The sequence below is a fragment of the Protopterus annectens genome, chromosome 11.part0 (assembly GCF_019279795.1).
Source record: "Protopterus annectens isolate FY-2018-M chromosome 11.part0, PAN1.0, whole genome shotgun sequence".
Taxonomy (NCBI): Eukaryota; Metazoa; Chordata; order Ceratodontiformes; family Protopteridae; genus Protopterus; species Protopterus annectens.
The window spans coordinates 132,697,378-132,713,149 of NC_056745.1; the positions used below are offsets into that span (position 1 = coordinate 132,697,378).

Here is a 15,772-nt window from a genome sequence, read left to right on the forward strand (position 1 = left end):
AAGCAGAATGCTTTGAGAAACATTCAGTGTTCAAGTGTCATTTCTGAGTCTGTCATTGGTAATCTGGAGAGGCTACAGGATTTTGTAAATCCTTGCTGTTGATATACCAGATCATGGTGGTATTGGGTGCTACTGCTTGCAGAGTGTATTCTGCTCATGTTTGATGGCTCCAAGTCCCTAAATCAAGGATAACATCTCATTTACATTAATAACTTTTTCCAAACTGGAGTATCCCACCACTCCAGACATTAAAATTCTGAGAGAATGCACTCCAAGGCTATGCCCAAAGCATCAGAGGGTTTGTTTGGTTGGGGCATACTTAAGTAAAGGGGACCGCAGTTTGTGACTATACTGCTTGGCTCTCCATTCTATCTCTTTGGTAATGAAGGGAAGTATAGCTGGATTATCAACTTACTTTAATTGTAAGTGTTGGAGTGTAATTTCTGCTGCAGTCATAACTTCAGGGATCTCTGGTGCAGATGAAGTCCTACATCTGCCAAAAGTTTCAGAGATATTCCCCATCCCCCTACTCCAACTTTATGTCTGCCACACCCAGGACATCTCTTTGTCACATTATAAAGGAAGACGTATAATTGGTGGTCTCTTTTTTCTTGCCACTATTCATGTACCACCCAGACTTGACATTAAATTTCTTTTTTTCCTGAGACACAGCATGTCCAACTGTGAGGCTTCACAACTTCTAAATATTATCTTGGACAAGCAATCAGCTGTATGGAGACAGGTCACAAAAGCTTCAGCTGAAGCCACGAATAGGCAAGAATATGTTTGTCATGTATGTCATTGCTACAGTCATAACTTCAGGGATTAAACCCATAACTTTACCATCCAGTCTTTTGGGTGGCTGGTACTCCTAAGAGGTGGACAACATGCCCTTTGAAATTGCTGTTGCAAATTTTGTCCCAGCTCTAGATATAATGTTCTGCCTATAATGCTTGGAAAATGTATGAACAGTGGACCAAGTGGTCTCTTCCAGAATGCCCCTTGCAGGCAACCCCTACTATAGTAGCAGTGTCACTGTGGTGGAGTGTGACATAATATCTCCTAATAATTGCTTGTCATGGAGTCTGGGACAATGTGAGATCTGTTTAGATATGGTTTCCTTGGAATTCTACTTGGAAATGGCAGACATTTATTTTTCTCTGCAAAGGCCACAAAAGGCTGATCTGATTTTCTATAATCTTTGATCTTGTCCATGTATTATCTCAATTGCCTGAGGACATCCAGAGAATGGAGTATTATTTTACCATTTATTTTGTGGTCTAGGGAAGAATACTGGGAGATGGCTGGCTTGGTTAAGGGCCATCTCTGTCGCCACTTTTGGCATAACTTATAAGTTTGTACACAGGGTAATCCTGTCTGCATGAGAAAAGAGAAAGGGTTCACTGCCTGCAAAAAAAAAAAAATAAATAAATAAATAAAAAAAAAAAAAATGAAGAATTGACTTAAAAAACAATAATGTTACGGATATGGTCACAGAAGCTGGTGGCAATGTTACGGGGAGATTTACAGGAGACCTTTGGGGGTTTGTATGTTCGGAAACGGAAAATCCGTTTAAGAATGTGCAATTGATGCCTACGTTTAATGGCACAAATACTGTGAACATAGACAGAATGCAAGAGTGTAAGAAGGCCGTTTTCGATTTGGAACGGCTTGTGATTAGACTAACTACTTTGCGTTTGGAAGTCTCTTATCTAAATGAGTGCATTGCAAGAAATATTGTACCTCAAGGTCTCAGGACAGCAAAATTTCCAAATTGTGTTGTACCAGGCGATGATTTATGCAGAACATTAATAAACTTGTATAATGAGGCTGGGATATCTATGATGCGGGTGCTAGTAAACCATTATGAGAAAGAATTGGTAACAATTACTGAAGATATAAGAAAGTTAGATGAGAAGGTGAAACAATACACCTGTTTCTCCCAGTTTCTACCTTTATACAACAGTATAGAGGTTAAGTCTAATAGACATAAGGCCACAATAATAATTAGAAAACAAAATAAAATGAGAAGAGATATATATGCTTATACGAACAATGAAGCATATATTAGTACTATTAATGATCACAATGTTTCTCAAGGTCATCAAACAACAAATAGAGAAGAAAGTGATCAGAGATTCTCTTCTAATAATGGTGGTGAAACAACAAATGAGAGGGTCGATAATGATGCAAGAAACTGTGAAAACATAATTCCTACGGCTCATAGCAGTAGCAACATCAAGCAAGTAGTGGAAACAAATAAGAACAAATTCAGTGATGGAAACATCAGCAGCGGAAATATACCTAGTACTAGTTTTGCTGATGTTCTAGTATCTAACAACAATGCCCCTTTTCAAATGAACCAGGGCAACATGAAAAAGACTACCAGGTGGTTCAATTCGACCCAATACAAGGGCAAACAGAAAGGCAAGAACAGGAAGAAGTGGTGAAGGGACATGTGGAGACTGTTGATGATTTTTCCATGACTGTTATTAATTTGAGTGAAATCAACCTTACAGTTTCTTGTATAGATGTGTTAAAGAAGGGATTTAATTTTATACCCTCTAATAGAGTCCAAACAGGAAATTTGCTTGTGGAGTTTAGGTTGTTTTTGCGTAAATTAAATTTGAAATACATTATGAAGGAAGTAAATTTGCCTAGTAGTAATAGAGACTATAGTTTTAGGAAACCTAGTACTTTTAATCCCCCGTTGATTAATACACTACAAGTGTTTCAAAAAGTTTGTGAGAGTAAGTTCAGAAGTATGATAAACACAAACACAAATGATAATTTAACAAACAATGAACGCAAAGCCCTGGATGACTTAATGAAATCTAAGGACATCAGGGTAATGAAAGCGGACAAAGGGGGAAAAGTAATAATTATGAATGTAGCTGACTACAATAATGCTATAGTCACACTATTAGAAGATGAGCACAATTACTGTAAAGTAAGCTTGGAATTTGTTTTGAGAAGTTATAGGAAAATAAATACTACATTATTTGACATGTTTTGCCAAGATGAACTAGATAAAGAAGAGTACGATTTTATGTTAATTGAGCATCCAACCATTGGAACTTTTTTTGGAATACCAAAGTTACAGTATGGAATGAATGATTTGAGTTTTAGGCCTATAGTGTCTGCTAAAAATTCTAAAACTGAGAACATCTCTATTTGGCTAGATAGTGTACTTAATCCAGTAGCACAGAAGGCAGAACACTTTCTAAGGGATTCGTGGCATTTATTAGAAATATTAGCCAAGAATGATCTACCCTATAATGAAATACATTTTGCTACATTGGATGTAAAAAGTCTCTATACCTCAATTAATCAAGTAGAAGGGGTTGAGAGTTTAAGACACTATCTGGCCATCAAAACAAATATGGAAGGTTCTAAAATCAATACAATTTGTTCCCTTATGGAGATGATTTTAGACAATAATTTTTTCAGTTTTTTGAAAGACTATTACAAACAAACATCAGGTGTGGCGATGGGAGCTAGAGTGGCTCCTGCATTCGCAAACATATTTATGTCCAACTGGGAAAACGAACATCTAAAATGCCACAGCAGCTTTGATAAAGTTTTACTTTATGTAAGATATATAGATGATTTGTTTTTTGTATGGGGTGGAGACAAAATAGAATTTGAAAGCATGGTGAATGACCTTAATAAAACAACTAGTTCCTTGATATTCAAAATTAGTGGATATGGGAAAGAAATAGATTTTTTAGATGTGACATTGTACTTCGACGGTGAAAATCACACCTTACAAAGCAAAATATATAGGAAACCATGCTTTACAAATCAATACTTACATAAAGAAAGTTTACATCCACAGCATATGAAGCGGAATGTCATTAAAGGGCAAATGATAAGATTAAGTAGATTAACTTCAAACAATGATATATATCATACAGAGTTGCTCTTATTAAGGAAGTTATTTGTGGAGAGAGGATATTCGTTGATATTTTTGAAGAAACTAGAGAAAGAAGTGGATAATTTAAGATTAGGAGTAGCTAAACCAATCCTTTTATTTAAAGGGAATGAATTTTTGGCAGATAATATTACAGATAGTGCAAGTGACTTGGATCTAAAAGAATGGAATACAATGTTTCCGCTACCTATGTGTAATGAGATGTCATATATTAGGAATGTTATAGAGACAAACTGGACGATTATTTTGGGGAACAGAGAGCTCATGACGGTTTTAGGTACAAAACCAACTTTCACCTATAAAAATATGGTGAATGTGAAAAAGATGTTAGAGTACAAAAGTCACAATAGAGAAACCCAGACTAGAATAGTAAGTAACAAAAAGGGAACTTTTTCATGCAAAGATTGCAAACAGTGTAGATATATTACGAACACGTCCTTTGTGACTTTAAAACATTTGAATAGAACTTTTTGGGCTAGAGAATATAATAACTGTAACAGTGACCATGTGGTATATTTAGCCACATGTGTCACGTGTGAAAATTATTATGTAGGTAAAACAATAAGATGTCTAAAAAGACGTATTTATGAGCATACTTTGGCCATAAAAAACAAAGACATAAACAATTCTTTGGCAAGACATGCTTTGGTTTGCACGGACTTTAAAAAGTTTGAATTCTTTGTTTTGGATAGACTTGAAAAAGGAGTGTTAAAGGGTGATATCAATAATAAATTAGAACAGAAAGAAACACTATGGCAGTTGGTATTAGGCGCTGACACTTTACCTGGATTAAATGATTCAATTAATATTAAATGTTTTCTATTAAATAGATAAAATGTTTTTGTGAAATATACAATATTAGGAATTTTTTAATTTGAATGTATTCAAGAGAAAGGTAATTCACATTAACATTCTATGAAATTTGATTAATGTTAAATTAATGAATAGATTACATTTGATAGAATGATATTCTAAAGTGATTATTGTTGGATATATATATTTTTATTAGTATGGCGAAAAATACATACACAATATACAATTATCATTCATTTAGAGTTTACATCCATTGTGTGTGTGTATGTGTGTGTGTGGGGGTGTGTTCATTTTGAGGTGTGCGTGTGTATGTGTGTGTGTGTGTGTGTGTGTGTGTTGTCCTAGTGCGTGTGTGTGTGTGTGTATGTCAGTTTGTGTGAGGGTGCGTGTGTGTTGAGGGAGGGTGCAAGTTGTATCATGATTAAATTGTGTATAATCATGTGTATTCTTCATTGCTTAGATCATTATATATTTTATAATATTATTATAGTTGTATTTTTGTGTGTACACACACACACAGACATAATAATTTTTTATATAAATAATTGTTTTTTTGTATATATATTTTTAGTAAGAACATGATTTCACATTATAGTGCATCACTAATTATTTATTTAAAAATAATGAAAGAATTTTAAATTGTAGTGTTACACTTTGACTATTAGTATGAACAAAAAATGTGTGAGATCAACATGACATCACATCCTGTAATGTATAAAAACGGGAACATGGGAGAGTTCCCGTTTTTCTGAGGAAGTCCATGTTATGAATAAAGTGGAAGAAAGCGCTAAACACATTCACTTCATTGTCGTTTTTGGTATCCAAAGTTTGAGCCGTTTCAGTTTGTTCCTGCCTGCAATTCTCACACTCTTCTAGCTGAGGTGATGGTCCTCAAAATACTGTTTTCCATAACAGAAATGGCATATATGCTGAATTAGCTGGTTCAAATCAGACATCATTAGCTTTTCTAGCAATAAATTCAGGTCTCAAGGAGATACAATATCTCTCTTAGGTGGCTTGAGATGCAAGATTCCTTTCTTAACTATTGTATACTCATACGCAAGTAAGATGTTATGGCAGTAAAGTGGACCCTTAACACCTGTGACACTTCTATTTCAGTAGAAATGAGACCCCTCTTTTTGCCAGATAGGATTACCATGTGCTTAGGCTCCTGTCCTTCATTATGTAGTGCATGTCTTGGGAGAACTGGTGCCCAAAGGATAGCAATGCTAAATCTTCCAGGTTGCTAGACTGAGACCAGTGATCCCCAAGGATATTATGCTGTCCTTGGTCAGGGGTAACAGATCGATACATCTGGGCAACATTATCAGGTCTTCCTTCACCATTTACCTGATGTGGGAAAACAGTGCTGTCTGGGCCAAATAAGGTGCTATTAGAAGGGGTTTATATCATAACATTGAACAACAACAATTTCGAAGCACATAACATCAAACACTTAACATCAAACACTAATAACTTCGAAAGCGTACAACTGCGAAAACGGAAACCCCGGACTGTCATAGTCGGCCTTCGTAAACACACACACCCTGACCTCCACTGTGGTGCAATCTCGGAGTTGGTATATATAAGTAGGGGGGGGTGTGGGGGCGAAGCCCCCCCTCGCATAAGAAATAGTTTGTAGTGTTTGTGTGTTTTGTGTTGTGTACTGGAAGAATGGTTATGTGCTGCTTTGCTGGATGGTGTTGTGACGATTGAAGAGATGTGGTTTTGTTTGCTACGGTTAAGTGTTAGGTTGCATGAGTGAGCAAATGGCCAAGTGTTGCTATTAGTAGGTTTACGTTTTGTAATTTTGTGCTTTCGAGGTTCTTAACGTTCAATGTTTAGTGTTCGATGTTATGTGATTCAATATTGTCGTTCGATGTTGTGATATAAACCCTATTAGAAGTACCCTAAATTGCTCCTCCTGAATCTTCTGGATTACATATGGGATTAGTGGTACAGGTGGAAATGCAAATAGGAACTTTCTATTCCAAGGAATGCTGAATGCATCCATTGTTCAAGATTTACAGTGTGGTTTTCTGGTTAAAAAAAACTTTTTTTTTGATTCGTCAGTTCTCATGGAAGGCAAAGAGATCCATTTGTGACATACTTTCATAATTAAAGACAAAAATGCTTGTTTAATTGTCATGCATGCGGATCTGCTGTTATCCTGCCCAGCTGATCTATTAATAGACTGCCCCCTATGGAGAAAAACACTAGAGGGTAGAGGACAGACAGTCAGGTTTCTACGAGGATACCAAAAAAGCATCCTCTAATGATCCAAGAACAGGAAGAATTAGAAACGCATTAGGGTGCATCCAGGCTTAATAAGTCAAAACATCTTTCTTGTGCCTCCAAAGCATCTGCATCCTCCCATCTGAAGAAATATCTCATCATAGTGAGGGCTTTTCCAAAGCAGAATTCCTCAGAGGAGATAACAATCCTAGTGCCAGAATCAAAGGCAACAGGGGAAGATATCTGAGAAGAAGAATTTAGTTCCACCCTGTCACTTCTTGTGAATCCTCTACCTACCTTCTTTTCTTTTTTTCTCCTTCTGGATGCACATGTTCCTCCCAGTTCCTAGGAATAATTGTTCCTCCTGGGGCTTTTCAATTCTGAGGTATGTATGCCCGTATGTCACCTTTATGCCCTATGCAGGAAGCATACATGATATGTATATCTATAAATTCCTAAGGCATTGGTATGCTGGTTGGACGTTGGGCTACAACTGGCAGGGAATCTCTTATGTAAAGAATACTGCAAACAATAATATGGAAGAACACCAACAAGTATACAAAAAAACCCACCATGACAAAAAAGCATAAAAAATACTTGTAATCCCTCATAATTTAACTCAGAACCATTTTTAGCTGCTCTAAACTCATTAAACTGGACTATTCTAAAAGCATTGACCCTAGATGAGACAGTAGAAAGGTTCAGTTCAACTTTCCTTATTCTAAGTAGTCTTGCACCATTATGCAGAGATTAAAATCTAACTTTGGCTCTTGGCTTACTAACCAAATTAGAAATCTTATGAAAAACAGAGACAAGGGATGGAAAGAATGTCAGAAACTTAAAACTCTACAAAATCTACAGCACTTTAAAGAACTTTGCTACTTTACCAAAAAGCAAGTCAACCTTGATAGAAATCAATAATATTCTGATTTAAAAAACAGCCTTAGAAACAACCTCAAAAATTCTAGCCATCCAGCAAACAAATTGTACACCCAGGGACTAACAATGTCCCTAATTCTTGTCCCAATCACTACCCCTTAGAAACAGCCATCAATTTTAACTTGTACCTCAATGACAGCATAGGTACCCTCTGAAATGAATTCTTTCCCAACTCCCTGACTCATGTCTACCTCCATCCACTAATATCCCTAACCCTCAAACTAAAGCCAGTCCATCTCCTTCATTAAAAATTATTATCCAAACTTAAACCCTGATCACCTTCTACCGACAACCTTCCTGCAGAATACCTCAAAATTGCTGATAATGCCATTGCATAACTAATCACCATACTTACAAACAGGTAATACAGGATTCCCATATTCCTACAATCTGGGAAAAAAGTCACATCATCCCTCTAAAGATGGCACTTCTACCAAAACATTTAATTTCATTCCCATTGCCATCTTACCCCACCCCCATCAAAAATATTGGAAAAATGGGTCCATAAACAGCAACTCCAGCATATGTTAAAGGAATTATTAACCAATACTCAAAAAGCAAGAAAAGTCCACGAACTGGAAACAAGTTCTTGATAAAGCCTGAGAGCCTGGGTGAAAGCGCTTGATGTATTGGATGTTTTGTGTTTTTGTCGCTACCGGATTTATTTCTGAATTAAAAGTATTGCCTTCAGCATCTTGTTTCCAGTTCGTGGACTTTTCTTGCTTTTTGCCAGTTTGGTTTATTGCACTTAACCAATACTCAAAACAAGGTTTAAGACCTTCCCATGGCACAGCAACTGCCCTCCTCAGTTGTACAGCTAATATAAATAAAGCCAGGGACAGAAGTAAACTTACATCTTTCCTTATTCCAAAACTTACCAAAAGCCTCTCTCCTAAAATGAAACTCCTACAACTGTCCATAATAGGCATCTCACAACCTCCGCTTCACTGGTTTAATATTTACTTGTCAAAATGCTAGCAGGCAGCCACATGGAATTCTGCCCTTTCCCCTTACCTACCAATTAATACAGGTGTCCCACAAGGCTCTATCCTTGGTCTTCTATTTAATACCTTTACAGTCTCAATACTTCTATACAACAAGTATCCCTTGTACAGTATGCAGGGGTGTAGCTAGAAATACTCAGTGTACTCAAGTGAGTACATTTATTTTCTAACCATATCTTAAAAACTTTATGGATCAAACAGTATAGAATGTTTAGAACTTTGTAAATTAGTGTTGAGTATATAGTGCTACAGAAATAAGGTTTGCATACAATAAGAATGCGCTTCTAAAACTAGCCTTTTTATGTTTATAATCAGCAACAACTGGGACATAGTTTATCAATTTCTGAAGTGTACTGGTGCAGCATTTGAGGGTTGAGCACATTTTTTTAAATGATAGAAGGGTGGTGAGGGCAGCATAATGAGGTTTGAGTACAAAATATACATTTCTGGCTACACACCTGACAGTATGCAAACAATTCCACCCTTATCTGCCTCTCAGAAATCTAGAAAATTTACAAAAGATTACACAACGTGCCTTTAACTCTGTGGAAATCTGGCCTTGTAACCATCAACTCCTACTTAATTTTATTTTTTCCCAAAAATCACTTACTCATGAGAAACATAACTTTAAAATCACATTCCTAAACAAGATTCCAACTGAAGTAGAGACCCTTACAAAACTGCTTAGGGTTACAATAGATGAGAACCTCAAATATGACCTCTACATATGGAGCAATATAAAAAAAAAAATCTCACAAAAAAGGAATGCGTGATCTTCTGACAAAAAATTTACTTGACATCTATAAGCCTTACAAAAACCATGGTCAAAGTCTGTATTCACATTGTGTAACTAAACTCTGGAATATAATCCCTGTGTCAATCAGGATCACTTATTTAAACTGCAGCTAAACAAATTCCTTTCAAACACCTTACTTTTAATCTTGTTTTTAGTCTTTATTTCTCATGTCTCCTCTTTCACCTCTAATACGCACTTCTCACTCTCCCTTCCCTTCCTCCTACTTATTCACTATTTGAATGTTTCACTCTGACATTTGCTTTATAAGTAACACTCATTCACACACAGCATGTCAGTGCATTCTAATACTATACGATACTGCATTTACCTTGTTTTACTGATCGCATGTCTATTATTTGACACGACCTGTGTATTAATATTTATAATAATCTATGTATTCACAATATACTGTAAGCTGATGACAGTTTTCACCTATATACGTCTACCTTCTGTTCTTAATATCTGTGACGGTTTTCTCCTCAGGCCTTTGCTGAAAATGGATAAAATTATTCAGTCGGACTTTCCCTGCAAACAAATGTCAGTCAGTTACTAAATACTTACAGCATTATAACAGGAGCTGAAGACATGCAAAGACCACAGGAACATTTTTGAAATTAACCAGGCTCTCTAAGGATTGAGCTGTGGTCTATCCCGATTTTCAAATCCTTCTAATGATTCTCTGGCTGAGATCTACAGCTGTGAATGGGACCCCCACACTGATCCAAATGTGTAAAACCATCAACTGTCATCTTGCTGGTACCGATGCAAGCGAGGAGTCAGGCAGGGCTGAATTTTTACAGCACTGTTTTTTTTTTTTGTCTACAATCACATAGTGAATTTTTGTTTGTAATCTGATGGCCAAATTTATGGATTTGACTTTAGGCATCACTGTGAGTCAGGAGAGACAGAAAAGTAAGGAGCTATTAAGTCTGGCAATTGGCTTAGAGCATTAAGGAGCCGTTAACAAGCCATCTCCTATGATCCAGCGGTGCAAGGTTTGATTCCCTCAGCCTCCATTGCCTAAAAGTGCGACTTTAAGCATGTCACAAACAGACAGTGCTCCTGGGCTAAATCGGAAAAAGGTTCACGGAGGTCAGTGCTCTACCTGGCAACTAATAAATAAATAATGCAAGTGACAGGCTCAGGGACTATGAAGGCGTTACACTTGACATGCGACTCCATGGTATGCTCCACTCAGCAAAAAAGACTCCGACAAAAATGTTGAATTGTGGTTGGTGAAGAAGAACCTAATTACTCACCCACTATTCTTGATGTCAGACCATGTGGTATTGTCTGGACAATCACTTACTTAAAAACACTTTAGCATGTGGGCAAAACCCTTATTGATACAACTGTATCAGCAATACATATGACTTTTCAGTTGCAAAACTTCTTCATGGTATCTTCCAACAAAAGAAATGTATCCCAATATTAGTAATCAAGCTAGTTCAGGTTACAGAAACCTGAATTCTACCAACAACATTCAGAGCACTAGCATTTTACAGGACTTAATATTATGTAATATTTTTGTCACTCTACCTTCAGCCTCCTTTGACAAACTCCTTTCAATACCACCAACAGTCTAGTCACCTATCCTCTCTTGAGCAACATATTGTTCCCTAATAGATGTTATAATGGCCAAGAGTGCCATTGTTATCCACAAATACAGAAGGATTTGTGGCATGCCCCCCACCCTACTCCAATGCAAGACAACATTTTGACATGCTTAGCCAGTAAAATAGGGTTACCACCTGTCCCACTTTGCGAGTGACAGTCCCTCTTTGGGCGGTTGTGTCCTGACCAAAAATATTAAAAATGGCAAATGTCCTGAGATTGTGGGACATAATTATGTCACATATTTTATGTAACAGTTGCACAAAATAGTTATTTCTGTATCTAAAATACCTAAATGTTACAAGAAACAGGATAAGCAACTAAACTGCTACAAGAATAAGCTTTTATTTAGGCAAAAAAGTAAAGTTCTATCCTTTGTACTGACCGTGAGTATGTGTCGGCCTGTAAAATCTGATGTGTGTCCCGAAAATGTCCCACTATGGCCATTTGAAAAGGTGGCAACCCTACAGTAAAACTGTGGAACAATTTCTACTATATCAGTGACAAGACAGTGACATTTATATAGTACCAAGTAACGTCCTCTCCTCCCTTATTAAATGAAGCCAATTAATCATAAAGCACTCATTTCCTTCCTATAGTCAAGTTTTCAGATGATCATGGGTTCTTGCAAATACAGTAGGATGTGATGACTCTTCCCCCTGTCTAAGACTTCTCACACTTTGCTGCATAGCACTAAGTAGCCTTTCTCATGGCTGATTTGCTACTTACTGCACAATGTAAGGCTCTGGAGAAAAAAGTGTGCGAATAATGCTGATTAGTACTACCAAAATGGAAGGCTAAACATATACCAAAAGCCCTGGTTGTGACACAGCATTAATTACTTCCAGTGGCAGATCCGGTTTCATACTTCCTCCTCATATATATATCCATCAAACAGAAGTCATACAAAACAGAAGATGGTACTGTACCTGAGTTGATGGCTGCATCTGCTGATGTCCACTCTGACATTGTACATCAGTCGCTTTCAGTGGAATAGGCTTAATTAGGTTAGGATTGTTACAGACCGTAGTGGAATTGGTGATTTGCTTTGGTTCTGAACACATCCTGTTCTGAAACAGAACATGATACTAATGGATACTGTGCAAAGAAGCTAAGCTTACTGTGATGTTCACATTCAGACAGCATCCAAATGTAAAGCACAAACACTGTGCAGCATTCTCAAATTTGTTTCAGTTTTATTTTGCACTTTAACTGGATACAAGATAACTGAACAAGTACAGAAACAATTTTGTGATATACAGCGTTTAAAATTACTTTAAAAACAATAAATAATGCTGCTGTAATAGCACATTAAATTAAACAAGAGGACCTTCGGGGACCTCAGAGTTATCCAGTGTGGAAGACTTAAGTTACTAATACACTATATTCCACAGGTGCAATGACTTTATATAAGAAGGATTCAATGGAATCCAGTTTGTAGTGCTTTGTAAAAGTGTGTATAAGCGAACCAAAACCTAGCAAATTCTAACAGCCTCAGAGTGGTGAAGTGAAGGGTACACACTGTATGAAAAAGAAAGTACAACTGTGTAAGTAAACTGGATGGCAAGGAAAGTACAGATGTGTAAGTAAATTTACCCTAACAGCAGATGGTCTAAAGGATCACAGTTGCAAAAGCCTAAGTGATTTTAGTATTACACCCCCTCCCCTGCACACACCAGCCCCAAAGTTTTCAGCATCTCCCATACGCTCCTACTGCCAGAAGTGTTCAAGGTGCTCCCTATAAAAGGCAGTTGAAGTGCCAAAATACTTCAGAGCATTTCTTGTCCTGGAAAGAGGTAAGAGCTCCTAAAGCTGTACAAGGAAATAAAGTGAATCATAACTGTACACAAAAGGTTGCCAACAAACCCACTCTGGCAACAGGAATACTAACAGGGGGCCTGGAGGGAGAGATGGCGTCTGCAACTGTGATCTATTAGAACATCTACTGTTATAAGTCTACTTATAAAATTGTGCTAAACTCATACATGGCTCACCACTGCAGAAGCCTAAGCTATTTGGGTATATTCCCATAGCTTAGTCAGAAGAAACATAAAAAGGGAGAAGGCCAATAACCAAGACCCTAGGAGCCACTGGAGAATGGTCCTGATCTGGATATGAAAATGAAATCCAGTTTGCAGTACTTTGTAAAAGTGTGTACAAGGGATGAAGGTGCTACCTCTAGAATACTTCCGAGTCTGCCCCTTTCCAGGAAGCCTCAGAAGAAGCCAGTGCCCTTTTTGATGAGCTATAACCCTCTCTGGAAGTGGCTTATTGTGGTGAATATAACAAAAGGTAATAGCACGGGAAAATCATCTGGTCAGCTTAGTCACAGGTTCTCCATTCCTCTGGTCAGCTTTCCTGAAATTTCAAGTTTTGTTTAGGTAGTATCTGAGCTTCTTGTGTACATCCATAGAGTGCAGAATTCTTTCCCTTTGTTCTTTGGATTAGGAAAGAAGACTGGAAGATTAAAGTAAATTCTAAGACAGGCCTTTGAGCATAAAGGTAAGATTTTTCTCAAAGAAACCCTGTCCTTATGAAAAAGTAGGTAGGGTTATCACACACTATGTGTCTGTAACTCAGATACTCACCTAGCAGATGTCAGAGTAATAAGTAAAAGTCTTCCATGTTAAGAAAGTACACTTGCGCAAGAACTTAACAGTAGATGTTCTACTGATCACTGCTGCAGCATTCCAATACAGATGGATTATCTCTTTGAGGTAACCTGACATCTGGCTAGCATACTAAAGCCAAAAAAACCTTTTATACACTTGCATATGGAGTATGACCCAAGCCCACACACAAAGAGATACATAACTGGATGTAGGACTGCAAGATCTTCAGACTATCTAAAGCCAGGAGACCACTGCGGAAACCCAATTAAATACAGCAAAGAAAAACAAAGTTGTGTCTTACCATAACGTTCCATCTGCGTTGTCGATCTTCAGTCATTCTGGACTGTTGGGTTTGGTTGCGATCCTCAAAACCGACTTGGCCGTTGTACCAAACTCACGCCAGCCCAAACTCTTGAGCTAAGGCTACCCCTACTGCCTCTACTCCTTTTAGCTCAGATCGAGTTTGCTCATCATGAAGAAAATCATGGAAGCTTTGTCTGAGCAAAAACCCTACTAGGATCCCAGGACTAGTTCAGAACCTCCAGGAGTCTTTCGGAGGGGGCAGGAGGGTGGGATGTCAAGAATGAATGAATATCAACAACACAGATGTAACATCGTGGTAATACATAACTTCTTTATCTGATGTTGTCAATCTTCATTCATACCTGACTGTTGGGACAGAGTCCCCAGCTACTTTAGATCCTGGGAGGCCCTAAGGAAGGATATTCCTAAGCACCATACAGCCAAAGGATGCTCTTCCCCTGGAGACTATATCCAATTTGTAATGAGTGATAAAGGTATGAGGGGTAGCCCAAGTTGTGGCTGCGCATACATCATCCATCAAAGCTCTGGAATGAAAAACTACTGAAATGGAAACATATCTGGTAGAATGAGCTCTAACTTTTGTTGGTAAGTTTAATTTATTTTGACCATAAACAAATGTAATGCAGTCTCTCAACCATTTTGACAGGGTAACTTTTGAAACTGGTTTGCCCAGTCTAGTACTAGAAAAAGATGGAAACAATTGGTCCGATTTCCTAAATGATTTTGATCTGTCCAAATAAAAATGTATTTGTCTGTGAACGCCCAACAAATGCAAGCAATATTCTCCCTTGTTTGAGAAATTTGGAAAGAAGACTGGTAAATCTATAGTCTGACACTACTTTAGGCAGAAAGGAAGGATTAACTCTGACTGATACTCTTTCTTTGTGAAAAATGATATATGGATACGTTACACACAAAGCCTGTAGCTCTGAAATTCTCCTGGCGGAGGTGATAGCTACCAGGAAATGGGTCTTCCAAGATAAAAACTTGAGGTCACAAGTGGGTGCTGGCTCAAAGGGGCTGACAAACCAAACATTGCAAGACCAACATTAAGTCCCAAGGCGCTATGGGATCTTTGAAAGGTGGTTTCAAATGCAAAGCGCCCTTAAGAAATGTTTTACAACTACGGTGAGACATTAAAGAATGATCATCGAATCCATTTTGGAAACTGGAAATAGCAGCTAAATGAACTCTAATGATAGAAGTTGAGGCTCCAAAATGGAATAAGGCGGCTAAGTAACCCAAGACCTTATTGACTGGAGCAGAGAAAGGATCAGAACCTTTTGTATCAGACCAAAAAACAATTCTTTTCCATTTGCTAAGGTAAAGTTTTCTAGTGGATGGTTTATGAGAAGTCAGAAATATGTTTTGTACTAGGAAGGACAAAATATTTTGCCTGGTAATTACTGGAAGTGCAGAAACCAAGCAGTCAACTTGAGATTTTGTAGGTTGGGATGAATCAAGCCCTGAGGATGAGAAATCAGATCTGGAATCAGATCCA

The 15,772-nt window shown here is 37.6% G+C and overlaps 1 protein-coding gene across 8 annotated transcripts in view; it reads right to left on the reverse strand.

Annotated features, from left to right (window-relative positions):
• DCP1B (decapping mRNA 1B) overlaps positions 1-15,772 on the reverse strand; it is a 492,116-nt gene that overhangs the window by 155,315 nt on the left and 321,029 nt on the right. For 7 of the 8 annotated variants that reach the window (XM_044087511.1, XM_044087516.1, XM_044087513.1 and 4 more), the window contains one exon: positions 12,265-12,405. The exons of the other annotated variant lie outside the window; for it this stretch is intronic. In XM_044087511.1, coding sequence (XP_043943446.1) covers positions 12,265-12,405 — 141 coding nt within the window. The remainder of the gene's footprint in view (positions 1-12,264; positions 12,406-15,772) is intronic. 8 annotated transcript variants of the gene reach the window in all.